Source organism: Protopterus annectens, chromosome 2.part2, assembly GCF_019279795.1.
Source record: "Protopterus annectens isolate FY-2018-M chromosome 2.part2, PAN1.0, whole genome shotgun sequence".
In the NCBI taxonomy this organism is placed as follows: Eukaryota; Metazoa; Chordata; order Ceratodontiformes; family Protopteridae; genus Protopterus; species Protopterus annectens.
In genome coordinates this window covers 645,620,505-645,634,583 of record NC_056730.1, presented here as the reverse complement: position 1 = coordinate 645,634,583, position 14,079 = coordinate 645,620,505, and the positions used below count along the sequence as shown (strand labels likewise).

Below are 14,079 nucleotides of genomic sequence, written 5' to 3'. Positions count from 1 at the left end.
TCACCTAAGTGTCATGTTTACTCATACCCTCACCTCAGGCTTTGTGCCCACTGAATGGTGCACAGCTACAGTTATCCCACTCCACAAGGGGGGATCCACCTTGGATCCCAGGAACTACTGCCCCATCAGTCTTACGAGCCTGATCTGCAAGGCCATGGAACGTATTATCATGAAACTCATAAACAAAGACATTGGCAACCTTAAAACACTGGACCCCACCCAGCTTGGGTTTGTGAAGGGCCGATCTTGTCTCCTGAACCTGATTGACTTCTTCGAATCAGTCTCCAGAGCTGTGGACGAGAGTAAGGCAGTCCACACAGCCTATCCGGACCTCGCCAAGGCCTTTAACACCATCCCCCACTCTGGAATTATAGATAAACTTACTAAGCTGGGCATTAATCCCTACATCACTCGATGGGTTGCCAACTGGCTTACTGAGAGAACCCACACTGTAAAAGTAGCTGACTCCAAATCCAGCTCCAGACAAGTGACAAGTGGAGCACCTCAGGGTTCAGTCCTGGGACCTCTCTTGTTTGACATCTACTTCTCTGAAGTACAGGCCAACACTAACGGACTCTGGCTAACAAAGTTTGCAGATGACTGCAAACTGGGAGCCATTATTGAATCCCCAAATGATGTGGATACTCTACAAAAGGGCCTTACAGAAACAGATGCTTGGTGCCAGAGCCATGGGCTCAAGCTCAATGCCAAGAAATGTATAGTTATCCCCTTTGGGACAAAACATGTACCCATGAATTACCACATAGGTGGCAGTACACTAAACACCAAAAGTGTGATAAGAGACTTAGGGACACAGGTGGACAGTGGTCTCACCTTCAATAACCACATCGCCACTACAGTCAGGAAATCCTTCTATGTGGCACACCTCATCACTAAGGGGTTTTTCATCAAGAAAAAAGGAGGTCATTGTCCCACTGTACTCATCCCTCATTAGACCCATTATAGAATACAATGCCCCGTTTGGTATGTACCTCTCAAGACATCTGCAACAACTGGAAAGGCCGCAGAAATACCTCACTAAAAGAATCACAGGCCTAAAGCAGATGCCCTATGCTGACCGTCTCAAAAAAACTCCAGCTATACTCTGTCACATATCATCTTTTCCGAGATAATCTCTGCTTAACATACAAGGCCATGTCAAAGCCAGAGCTGTTGGACATGCTACACTTACAGAAATCCCAATCCCTCAGAGCCACACACTCCAGGGATCTAAACCTTGTCATCACAATAAACAAAACATGCTGGAGGGATAGGTTCCTGACCCAGAGACTCCCCAGACTCTGGAATACACTGCCCATACATGTCAAGCAGATCGCCTCTTTGGCCCTCTTCAAAAGGAACCTTGATGATTGGATGGGAGAAAGAAAATTCACCCTGGGGAGCACATCAGTCACCCTGCTAGACAGGGGTCCAGGAAAGTAAATATTGTGGGAAGAAATAGCCAGGGAATTGTTATGGCTAGGCTTGTATAGGCCCTAGGGCCGAAAGCCTAGTACCAGCCTATGAACTTATGAACCTATGAACCAGTGGTTCTTAATCTTCGATGGGACCCTGGTTATTGGCTAGGCGCCAACTAGAAAATCTTTTCCGCTTGCCAATATAAGATTTCCTAGTAGCAGGTATTCTTGTTTCTCTTAATATCTGCTGCATGTCATCAAGAAAGAGGTGCCTGACAGGAATCAGAATTGCAAGTAGAGAGTATCCAACTCCGCTTATCTTGTGTGAACAGTTCCAGTTTGTGAGGAAGCTTGTGGTAACAGGTTTTGGGAAATACCACAAAAAGGGAGAACCAATGTTGCCTGGGACAGAAGGGTCTATATTGAATCAGTGAACGCTTAAAAAAAGCGAATGCTGGTTTATCGACCCCATGTAAGAGAAAGCTTACAATCTTGAACACTTGGAACAGAGATTTTTTTTCCCAGGGAAAAAAATCGCTGTTCCACAAAAAAAATAAATAAATAAAAACTTCAAAACATTACATAAAGTGGGGGGCTCCCCCCATGTGGGGGGCTGTGCCCCCCACACCCCCCTACTTAAATATACCAACTCCGAGATCACACTATAGTGAGGAAAATGGCAAAGTAATGGAGGCTCCCAGGGAAAGAAATCGCTTATATGCCATTTCGCTATTTTGCTGTTTTGTGCTTTCAAGTTTGATCAAGATGCATTTGAAGAATTGTGTCTTTGATTATATAATAGGAACCCAAACCGAAGGTAGTCACCACAATGATCTTTGGGGAATACTTTTGAATCTTCAGAATTACTCTGGATATCAGTGGAAAAGGGGGGAAAGGCATAAAGGTACATTCTCGAACAGGGGAAAGAAAAATAATTTGTTTTCCAGGCCTGTTTACACTGAGTCTTGGACCAGAATCTGTTGCATTGCCTGTTTTGAAAGCATGCAAACAGATCTACTTGAAGTGCTCCCCAAAACTGGATGAATTCCTGGAAGAACCCTCTACTTCAATTTCCATTAGGGAGGGTCTATCATCTTGTCTGCCACTATGCTTTGCTCTGACAGAATCTAAGTTGCTTGGAGGATTAATGAGTGCTGAAGAGCTTTCTCCCAAGCTATCATAACCAACCTGCACAGAGGGTATGTCCTAGTGCCTCATTTGTTTACTTACATAACTGTTGTACAGTCTATAATAATCTAAAGAGCTCCTTGAGACCATAGAGGTTGAAGAGATTTTAAGGCATGGATCATAGTCAACATATCTTTGACATTTATGTGCTTTGGTCTGTCTCAGGAGTTCCACTGGCTTTGCACCTTTACCTCCATAGAAACTGCTACCCAAGCAAAATCTGAGGTGTCTGTAGTTACAGATTGGATTGAAAGTTGAGGAGAAGAGGGGATATCTGGATGTGCTTCTATCTGAAATTTCTACTACTGCAATTCTTTTCTGACAAAGCTCAAGATTGAAATCTGGAATTCCAGAGGATGCAAATGTTGGATCAATGTGATTTTTAGAAAACACTGAATTTTTTATCATATGCAACCTGGTGAGAGAGATTATGAGAATCATAGAAGCCATGAACCCTAGGATCCTGAGATATTCTCTGGCCAAAGTTGCTAAAACTATCCTCATCTCTTATATATATATATATATATATATATATATATATATATATATATATATATATATATATATATATATAAGTTATAATATGACTTTGCCTGTTCTATAACCCAGCCCTAATATCCATAAACTACAAATGGCCGAGCACAAACTTTGCAGATTGTCCCTACTGAACACTCCCTTCACACATCATTGAGATCTTATAGAAGGACTCAGCTGGCCTTCCATCTCTAGCACAACCACATTTCATTTTGGCTTGACCATATTCAAAATTATCACACTCCAAAAGTGTCCTGTAACAGTTACTAAGGTACCTTTCAAAGTACATACCTATTCACTTAGAAAAACTTTAACAATACCCCTCCATCTTACTTAGGCCTAAATATAAAACAAGCATTGAAAAAAAGGCCCTGACTGGACCACATTCCAACAGAAATTAAGCAGCATGAAACTCTGAATTGTTTTAAAACCAAACTGATGAAGCATCCTTAGAAAAAAAATCTAAATGCTCATACTTCAGAGATGCAGGCTAAAATGTATTTATGTACTTCCTGTTCTGTTCCATTTAATACTGTACTTACATGCTTCTGTTATCATCTAAAAACAAGACTTGTAGACTAAGTAACTACAAATTCTTCCTGTATGTATAGTTATGCACATGTCTTGCTTACATTCTTCACTACTGTTTATATTTTCTAGTTTACATTTCAATTGTGTATATTCTTATTGTTTTGCTTACTGTTTTATTTGCTCCTCTGAGCCTGGGTTGCGGCCAAAATGTTCAAAAGACCAGCCCACTTAACCTGTCAACAAATAGCAAATAAATAAACCTGCCTCCAAGTCCTTGACCTTATGACAGTTCTTAGACATATGCCTGGGGTGATGAGGAAGTCTCTTCCAACTGTCTCAACAGGAGGAGCTCCTGTCCACCACCATCTCTGAGAAGGAGGCTTGCAATCTTTCTTGCCTTCTACATCAAGTTACTAAGCTGAATTACTGGCACTTATGGTTGTTATCTATGTCATACTTTTCCCCATGATTGAAGATGCAATATTGCTGTGTTCATGGCCATACAGACACTTAATAAAATGTTTAATATCACTGCTGGAACCTGTGTCTAACAGAACTCTTTTCAAACTATCTGGAAATATACAAAGCTAAGTATATTTTTTTGGTTCTTCCGAACTGTGTACTGTAAATTGTTGCTGGATTGAATTTTATTCAGAGTTGTGCACTGTTATTTTTGATTCACTGTATATTTTTTCAGATCTCTGCTGAAAGTGTTTTGGCCCACCTCTCCCTATTTTCTGCTGTGTCTTAAGTTGGTATAACTGTTTTTTACAGCTTGTGTCATCTGACTATCTGAAGGATTACGTGCATAATAATAGACCTTGTTAGTTAACAGCCTGCATATCATTGCTGGAACCTGTGTCTAACAGAACTCTTTTCAAACTATCTGGAAATATACAGAGCTAAGTATATATTTTTTGGTTCTTCAGAACCGTGTACTGTAAATTGTTGCTGGACTAATTTTATTCAGAGTTGTGCACTGTTATTTTTGATTCACTGTATAGTTTTTCAGATCACTGCTGAAAGTGTTTTGACCCACCTCTCCCTATTTCTGCAGCATCTTAAATTGGAATAATTGTTTTTTACAGCTTGTGTCATCTGACTATCTGAAGCATTACAGGTTTGAAAACAGAGATTTCCTACTTCACAGACTACAGCATGTGGAAGGAACACGTTCGCAGTAGAATGGGACTCGCTTAACTGACAGGAGATGCTGGCGGTAAAAGGGGAAACCTGTTTTTGAACCTTATCTTATGAGCTGTTTCAATGATAAACCTTCCTAAAAGTACAAAAACATTACAGAACACATGTCTCTAACCTTCATAACACTGCAGTGCTACTATCTGACCTAAACAGAAGCAACCAGCATTAACGCAAAAATCTGGTTGCGATAATACGTAAGTACCATTTATTGCCTTTTTAGATTTTGAGTGCTGTAATTTGTTTTCTTTACCTTGTGCTTTGCTTGTGTTCTGCTTTTAACTGTGTATTAAAACTTCAAAATACACCACAGCTCTGTCTCTTGTGAGTCAAGCAGAAATATTTCCCCAACCCCCATCCCTGTCACTGTCGTGTTCTTAAATACCACTGTCTTTCTAGGTGCCTGCCTCTTATGTTATGTTTGACCATATATCTCATTTCCTCTCTGCTTTAACTGGCTTGTGTGAGTAAGCACAAAATTATCATTTTGTGAAATCACTCCCCTTCAACTATTTAAATTTATTGGCCATTCTACTGTATGTCTGCTCACAGACTCAGTGTGCCTCTCAACCATAGCCAATAAGGCAAAACAACGTATCCAACACACTAGTCATAGGTGACTCTATAGTCAGGCACACTGATGTCCCACTCACCAGGCTAAACAAGGAGAAGGTTACTGTCAGCTGCCTGTCGGGTGCCAGGATCCACCACATAACCCACTCACTCAGGTCACTCCACAACAAGTACAAATATGACTCTGTCATTGTCCATGTTGGTGTGAACAACCTGAGACGTACTTCCCTGGTCTACATGAAAAGAGACATGGAAGAGCTCTCTGATCTTGTAGCACAGGCAGGTATGACCCTAGCCCTGAGTAGCATTCTGCCATCGCCCAGAATGATACCGCAGTACAAGGGCAAAATAATTGACTTCAACAATTGGCTAAGCTTCTGGTGTCATTCTAAGGGGATCCAGTATCTGTCTGCTTGGGATGACATGGTCGACAGACCACGATGCTTTGCCAGAGATGGCCTGCACCTGTCGCCCCTGGGATTCCAGATACTGGCTAAGGCTCTTATCACCCCTATAGTGCCTTTTTTAGGCAAGGTTCAAATGACAAATTCACCACCATAACAGGAACAGGCAAGCAAAAACTTAGGGTAATGCTACTCAATGCTAGAAGTCTAAATCTCAAAATTGACTCACTCAAGGCACTACTTAAAATGAAGAACATCGATATCTGTGCAGTAGCTGAGACCTGGTTCAAGGCTCCAGAGAGCACCTCTGCACTACCAGGCTATAACTCATACCACACTTTTCAGCCATGTAACCTGGACCAGAACACCAAAAGCGGAGGTGTGTCCATATTCATTAAGGATATCCACACCTCCTGGTAGTTGCTCAGCATAATGCATCCGAGGTTATCCAAGTGTAACTAACTCTGGGTAAAACTGCAATCCAAATTGTAGCTTGCTACAGATCCCCCACCATGCCTCAAGATTCCTACTCCTCTTTTCTTGATGTACTGGAAAATATTAGGGTTCAACCAACCACTCTAATAATGAGTAATTTCAACTACCCCACCATTAATTGGGAAAACTAGTCATGTACCAACTCCTTCTCACAACGCTTTCTGGAATTCATAAACTCCAATGCCCTGGATCAACTTATCCACACCCCCACTAGGAGCAACAGTATCCTAGACCTAGTCATTACCAACATGAGTGATTGGTGTTCCACACCTGAAGTCAACTCCTCATTGTTTCGATCAGACCATAAGCTAATCACCCTTGATATCCACATCCTGCCCCCACCCCCCATTAAAGAAACCATGGTAAAAAATTTCTCCAAAGCCAACTTCATGCTTCTTAAGACAGAAGTGGTGAACTTCATGACACCCATGCAGATGGATAATATAGTTATGACTGCTGAATCTTGAACAAATACACTCCATAAGCACTTACATGAGTGCATGGATCATGCTATCCCAAACAGAACCAAGACGCTATCCTCCAAAAAAAGGAAGCCAATCTGGTGGTGGTCCCTTGCCATAAACAAACTAAACAAACTGTACAACAGAAGGAAGAAATTGTTGCAAAAGAGAGTAAAATCCCATGAGTGGAGGAGCTCCCTGGTCAGCCTCAGTAAGAAGCTGGGATCCCTTATAAGATCCTGCAAAGCTAGCTATGAAAACAAAATCGACACTGATTCTAAGGACAACCACAAAGCATTCTATAGCTATGTCAAGAATCTCAATGCCAACACCCAGATCTGCTCTGAGTTACAGCACAACAGCACGAAAATTACAGAACCAAATGGTACTGCCAACATCCTGGCAGATAGATTCAGTGCTAACTTTACCCCTCCCCCACCCCCTAAAGGGCCCATATCTATACAGGAAGAATGCAAAGTCCCTGTAATCACAGCTATGCAGGTAAAAGCTGCATTCTCTAAAGCCAAAACACAGCATCCATGGGACAGACAACATCCCAGGCTGCATTTTACATGAACTTCAGAACGAACTGGCTCCCCACCTAAGCACCATGTTCAATCATAGCCTCACATCAGGTTTTGTACCCACTGAATTGCGTACAGCAACAGTTATCCCACTCCACAAAGGTGGAGCCACCACTGATCCCGGGAACTATCGCCCTATTAGCCTGACGAGCCTGGTCTGCAAGGCCATGGAAGTATCATCATGGAACTCATAAACAAAGGCATTGGTAACCTCCAAACTCTGGATCCCACCCAGTTCAGGTTTGTGAAAGGCAGATCATGCCTCCTGAACCTGACCGACTTCTTTGAGTCAGTCACCAAAGCCGTAGATGAGGGTAAGGTGGTTCACAAAGCCTATCTTGACCTCGCCAAGGCTTTTGACACCATCCCCCATTCTGGAATTATAGTTAATCTCACTAAACTAGGTATAAATCCCTACATCACAAGATGGGTTGCCAACTGACTCACTGACAGAACCCACACTGTAAAAGTTGCACACTCCAAATCTGACCTCAAACTAGTGACAAGTGGAGTACCACAGGGTTCAATCCTGGGACCACTCCTGTTTTGTATCTACTTCTCTGAAGTACAGGCTAACACAAAGGCCTCTGCCTAATGAAGTTTGCAGATGACTGCAAACTAAGAACCATAGTCGAGTCCTCAAATGATGTATAAATCCTACAGAAGGGCCTCACTGAGACAGATGCCTGGTGTCAGAGCTATGGTCTCAAGCTCAATGCCAAATAGTGCAGTGTCATCCCCTTTGGTAAAAACTCTGTACCCATGAACTACTAGATAGCAGTCTACTTAACACTGAATGTGTGATAAGAGACCTTGGGACCCAGGTGGACAGTATTCTGTCCTTTGATAGTCACATCGCCACAGTAGTCAGGAAGTCCTTCTACGTGGCACACCTCATCATAAAAGGGTTCTCATCAAGGAAAAAAAGAGGTCATTATTCCCCTCTACTCGACACTCATTAGATCCATTATAGAGTACAATGCGCCTTTTGGAATGTACCTCACAAGACATCTGCATCAGCTGGAAAGTCCAAAGAAGTACCTCACAAAGAGGATTACTGGCCTCAAACAGATGCCCTACTCTGACCGTCTCAAAAAACTCCAGTTTTACTCCATAGGATATCGCCTACTCCGAGGTGATCTCTGCCTAACATATAAAGCTATGTCAAACCCAAAGCTGTTGGACATGCTACACCAAAAGAAATCCCAATCCCTCCAAACTACACGGTCTAGGGACCTAAACCTTGTCACCACAATAAACAGGACATGCTGGAGTGATAGATTCCTGTCCCAGAGACTTCCCATACTCTGTAACAAGCTACCCATCTATGTCAACCAAAGTTCTTCATCAGCACTCTTCAAGAAAAATCTTGATGAGTGAATGGGAAATAGGAAATACACCCCGGGATCACTTCTGTGTCTCTACTCGACAGTGGCACAGGAAAATAACTTCCTTGGGTGGCGTAAGCCAGGGAACCTTGTTGGCTAGGCTTACATAGGCCCTCGGGCCGATAGCCTAGTACCTACCTATGAACCTGTGAACCTAACTATGATGCTTAAGCACATAAATGCAGAACTTTACTGACTTTTGCAAAGATCGAGACCTATACCATGGGAGCAGCAAAATGAGTTACCTTATGTACTGGCTACGTTGCATCACCTTGTGTGCCACAGAGCTACACAAGTGTTGCAGATGGTTGGAATTTTCCAAACAAAATGCTGAACTCTGATTGAGAAACAGTGCCTAACCACAGATTCATCAAGGGCAGGCTCCTTGTAGTAACAGCATACCTTTTGCAAGATGCAGCTTCTTAGGAATCATCTAAATTGGTGGTTGCCAGCTACTTGCATGAGTATGTCCCTTACCTATGGCAGACTGCCAAAAAATAAAAAAAAAAAGATATTCTACAGTGAAAACAATTGGAAATGCACTAGTCGTGAGGCTAGTTTTCATAAGTGGTACATAAGTAAACATATTTGTCATACTACTTGCAGGTAAATATACCCAATATTAAACCTGAATAAAAGTATTTTTTCCATTCTCAATTAATCTTAGGTACACATTTACATGTATTTTACTGAAAGAACTTTCTCTATTAATATTTGACAGCAAAAGCTATGGATACAATAAAAACTGACAGCAAAGGCTATGGATACAAAAAAAGACACCCGTTCACCTGTGTACCTCTGCTCAGCAATATTGATTCTGAAATTATTAGTTTTAAACATTTCCATAAAGCTGACTCTTCAGAATACAATAAATTGATACATCTTCACCTGGAGCACAGCAAATAATTATTTGGTTCAGAGGTGAGTTAAATGAAAAACGTGCCTTGAAAATATTCTTAGATAAGTCTTTGAGGGTTCCAGTTTCTATACAACCTTCTACTTCTATCACTCATAAGCTGTACAAAAAGTATTTACTAACTGGAACTTTTTTGGTGTGTGGGGCTAAATTATTTTAACTGCTGTAATCCTCATCCTTTTCTAATGCTCTTATGTAGTCATCTGCACATAAAACAGGCTTAATGACATTACTTGGAAAGGACATTTACAAGAAAATACTAAATAAAACATACATTTTTATTAATAAAATCTTAAAAGAGAAACAATGACACAGATATCTCATTTTCTATGCATAGTAATACTCTTCAGGATCAATAGTACTTAGCAATACCAAACCTTCCAGCCTCCCAGAGGTGATGAAGCCCTCCACCGCAGTCCAGTTGTCTAAAAACTGCTGACCCTGCCACCATGTACTCATGCTTATATGCTTACACACACACACACACACACACACACACACACACACACACACACACACACACGCACACACACACACGCATGCATGCACACACACACGCACACACACGCGCACACACACACACACACACAATCACACGTACATGTACCTACACATATGTACATGAATGTATTTAAATAAATCAATGTGCAGAAGTATTGATAATCATTGCACCAACTTCTGCATATCACATTTTCCTTTATGAAACACTAAAAATATTGACACTCATCCAGTCAAAAAAGGACAGCAAATGTTTTCCTTTTCCAATTGGAAAATTAACAAAAAAACACAGCAGTTAACACTCTTTGTCTGAGTAGTAATACTTTTAGGGAAAGAGTTTTTCAAATGTTAATGTGTAAGGATTAAGGGCAGTAGCTGGGTTAATACAAACAAGAGCCACCACTGACTTGGGTATATGTACTGCCTTACTCACGTGTGTTAACCTCAACCCTAACCCAACCCTACACATTATTCTACAGAAAACTCCTTCCCTAACAGTACCATTTCAATAGACATAATGACACTTCCAGTACGTATGAATAGGACCAAAGCTATACCATCCCCTAGCCCATACTCTAACCCTAACCCACAAAAAACGGTACACAGACTTCCCACCAGAAATGCCAAAACTTTCAGACTAGCCAAAGGCTTTGGCATCAACACATACTCCCACATATCATAACTCAAAGCACATACCCCACACTAACCCATCCTTCAACATTCCAACATTTAGTAAGCTCAGCACTCAATAAACAGCACTGTTAATAAAAAACATAACACTTCACTTTGCAGGCAAAAGCAACATTCAACAAAGTGAACTGCTGCTATGTACATAGATACATAAAAACACACACGTCTGTAGAGACAGAGAGAAAGAGAGAAAAATACCATCAGAATCCAAACTATTAATAATGCTTAATAACCATTTTCTTAGATGAAGAAAAACAAAATGGAAACTATTTAAAAATGCTAATACTATAAAAGCCAGCAGTAGGAAAAAGCCTAATAGAGCATTCTGAACACTTTCTTTTTGATTGATGGTATTCACACCCACTATTAACTTAACCATATCACGCAATCCCTAAATAAGAGTACACATGATTAATGCAAATATTATTTTCTGGTCTTTGCCACTGAATGTTAACATTTTCATTTTGTTTACCACAAAATTACACTTACCTGGACAATAGCCTTTGAACCTGAAACTTCAAGCACTTGTCCACTTCTTTGTGTCCCATTTGGAAGACTAAAATTTACAATTTCAGCATATTTGGCAAACTATATAGAAGGGAACAAACAAGAAAATCTGGGTTACTTCATTTTGGCATGCTCAAACATTCACTGTTTTCTAGAACAAGGTTATCTGTACTGTGTTTTGAAACCATATTATATTGTGTTACATGGTAGTGTTGTGTCTTGTATGATTATCAGTATATATTTCTTACTGTTAATGATAAAATCCTAACACAAGATAATAAACCGGCAATACTTCTTTATAACAAGAAAGGAAGTGAGGACTATATTTATTTAAGTTATAATGTACAAATCATTCTGGGATACATAAAGGTTAGTGTAAGAATATAAAGAAAGGACAGTAGACTGTTAGGCAATTAAAGTGAGGTGAGGCTAGAAAGTAGGTAAAGCAGGAAGAGAAGTAGGCTATATCAAGAGAAATAACAATAAAGAGTGCACCATGTAAGCCAAACCGAATAAAACTCCAAAATCTTCAGGTAAAACCAAAAGTCCACGCTTTATTGAACAACAGATAAACAGACTGCAGTGGTATAAGCGCTTTCGCGTTGCTTCTCAACGCTTCATCAGATATAAATGCAGTATAAAACCCCCCTCCCTTTATACACTATAAATTATCTGAACGTGTAATTTTTAGATACATGTCACTTTTGGAGATCATTTTAGAAAATAATGTCCTTTGCTATCGAGACAATTATTTTCTACAAACAAAAGGGGTAGCAATGGTTACCCCTTGTGCCAACGCCTACGCTAATTTGGTGTTGGCACAATGGGAAAAATGTTTTGTTTTGAATGAAGATTCAGTTTTTGTTGACCATCTTGTATTTTATAATAGATTTGTAGATGATGTGTTTTTGTTGTGGAGGGGAACTGTTGAACAGCTTTTGAGTTTCGTAGCATACCTCAATAGTACCACAGATTTCCTTAGTTTTGAATGTACTTATTCTTTAAACACCATTGATTTTTTGGATGTTAGAATAATCAATACCCATCAGGGCTTTGATACTGAACTTTATAGGAAGAAATGTTGGAGAAACAACCTGTTACATCGTGAGAGTATGCATCCTCGGCACATATACAACAACATTATTACCAATCAAATGGTCAGGATCTCCAAACTAACATCTCAGACGACAGCTTATAATGAACACAAACAGACACTTACTAGGAATTTTTTATCTAGAGGTTACAATATGAGACATGTATCCGAAGCCATTTCTTTAGGTGACTCACATAGATTATCTGATGGAGCACCTTTGATCAATAGAACATATAGACGTTCTCATTCTGTCAATAGGAGGACTAATGATAACCATAATAGGATTATTATTCCCTTCACTAATAGAAATAACAGCATCCTGAATGTATTCAGGAAGCATTGGAGTATTTTAATGGCAGATGACATGATTAGTTCTTTAGTTGATGTAAGACCTAGGGTGGCATATAGGAACATGCCTTCATTGAACAGGCTGTTATGCTATGATCGCTGTCACTCTGATGCGCCTCAGAGCAATAGAATAGGGACCTTTCCATGCCATATGTGCAATCAATGTAAGTATGTATCTACTACTGACACTTTTACTCATCCTATAACCAACAAGAGGTACTTATTTAGACAACATGCCACTTGACGTCTAGTAGATCCTGTTATAGTCGTTGAATAATAATTACAAGTATTTGTTGATTTATTTCTAAATTATATTAGTTTATCAAAACAAATTTTATTTTTTATAAGAATTTCATATATGATATCATATTGCATACGATTCAATAGAATAATATATGATTTCATACAGCAATGTTGATTTCATTAGTTTTATCATTGAATATTTTTAATAAGCTTTATCGCATGTATTTTTTATAATGTTTTTGCTATATATGAAGAATAACAATGCATTCATTCTGTTATGTATCATTTATATACAATTTTAATGGGGGAAAAGGAACAGTTTTACTTTATATATCAAGTATAATAAGTGCTCTCCTGATGGTATATATAGATTTGACTCATACCTCTTTAACAACATAATTAGATGAGTTTTAATTAAGCATGTGATCTATTTAAATGTGATTAGACTTTTGAATGCTAACGGTCTGATGAAGCTATAGTGAAAGCGCTTACCAAATTGTTATACAATAAACAGATTCTTTCTTTTAGTTTTACGGAGTTTTATATGGCTGTGTGAACATTTTATGTACGAGATACTTAGACGCCTTGGTTATCTCTCAACTGCAGTTATCGGTGTATTTTTGGTGGGTAGAGAGATATTTATACTGTTGGAGACGTTCGTTTATTGCTTGGTTATTTCTGTCTTCATTTACGTTATCCACGGTGACATGGCAGGACCTAATGAAAACATCGAACTGGATTATAGACCGGATGCCACTACACAAGACGACGAAACTAGTAGAGTAATAAAGGAACACAATGTAGATCGGAGAATTTACTCTAATAGACAGGCAAGTGACAATGCTTTGTTTAGTACATTTGAAAGAGGCAAATGCCTGAAAAAGAAAATGCTAGCTTGTCTGACAAAAGATGATAATCCACTTATGCTATATGAAACGGAAGGAGAAGAAGGGTTAAACAATTACCCCACAGACACCGTACAACAACTGCAAGTAGCTATTCAGAATT

General features: G+C 39.7%; 1 protein-coding gene across 1 annotated transcript in view; it reads right to left on the bottom strand.

Moving 5' to 3' along the window:
- ATP6V1B1 (ATPase H+ transporting V1 subunit B1) overlaps nucleotides 1-14,079 on the bottom strand; it is a 1,526,458-nt gene that overhangs the window by 880,588 nt on the left and 631,791 nt on the right. The window contains exon 3 of the mRNA XM_044064065.1: nucleotides 11,370-11,468. Within this exon, the coding sequence (XP_043920000.1) occupies nucleotides 11,370-11,468 (99 nt within the window). The remainder of the gene's footprint in view (nucleotides 1-11,369; nucleotides 11,469-14,079) is intronic.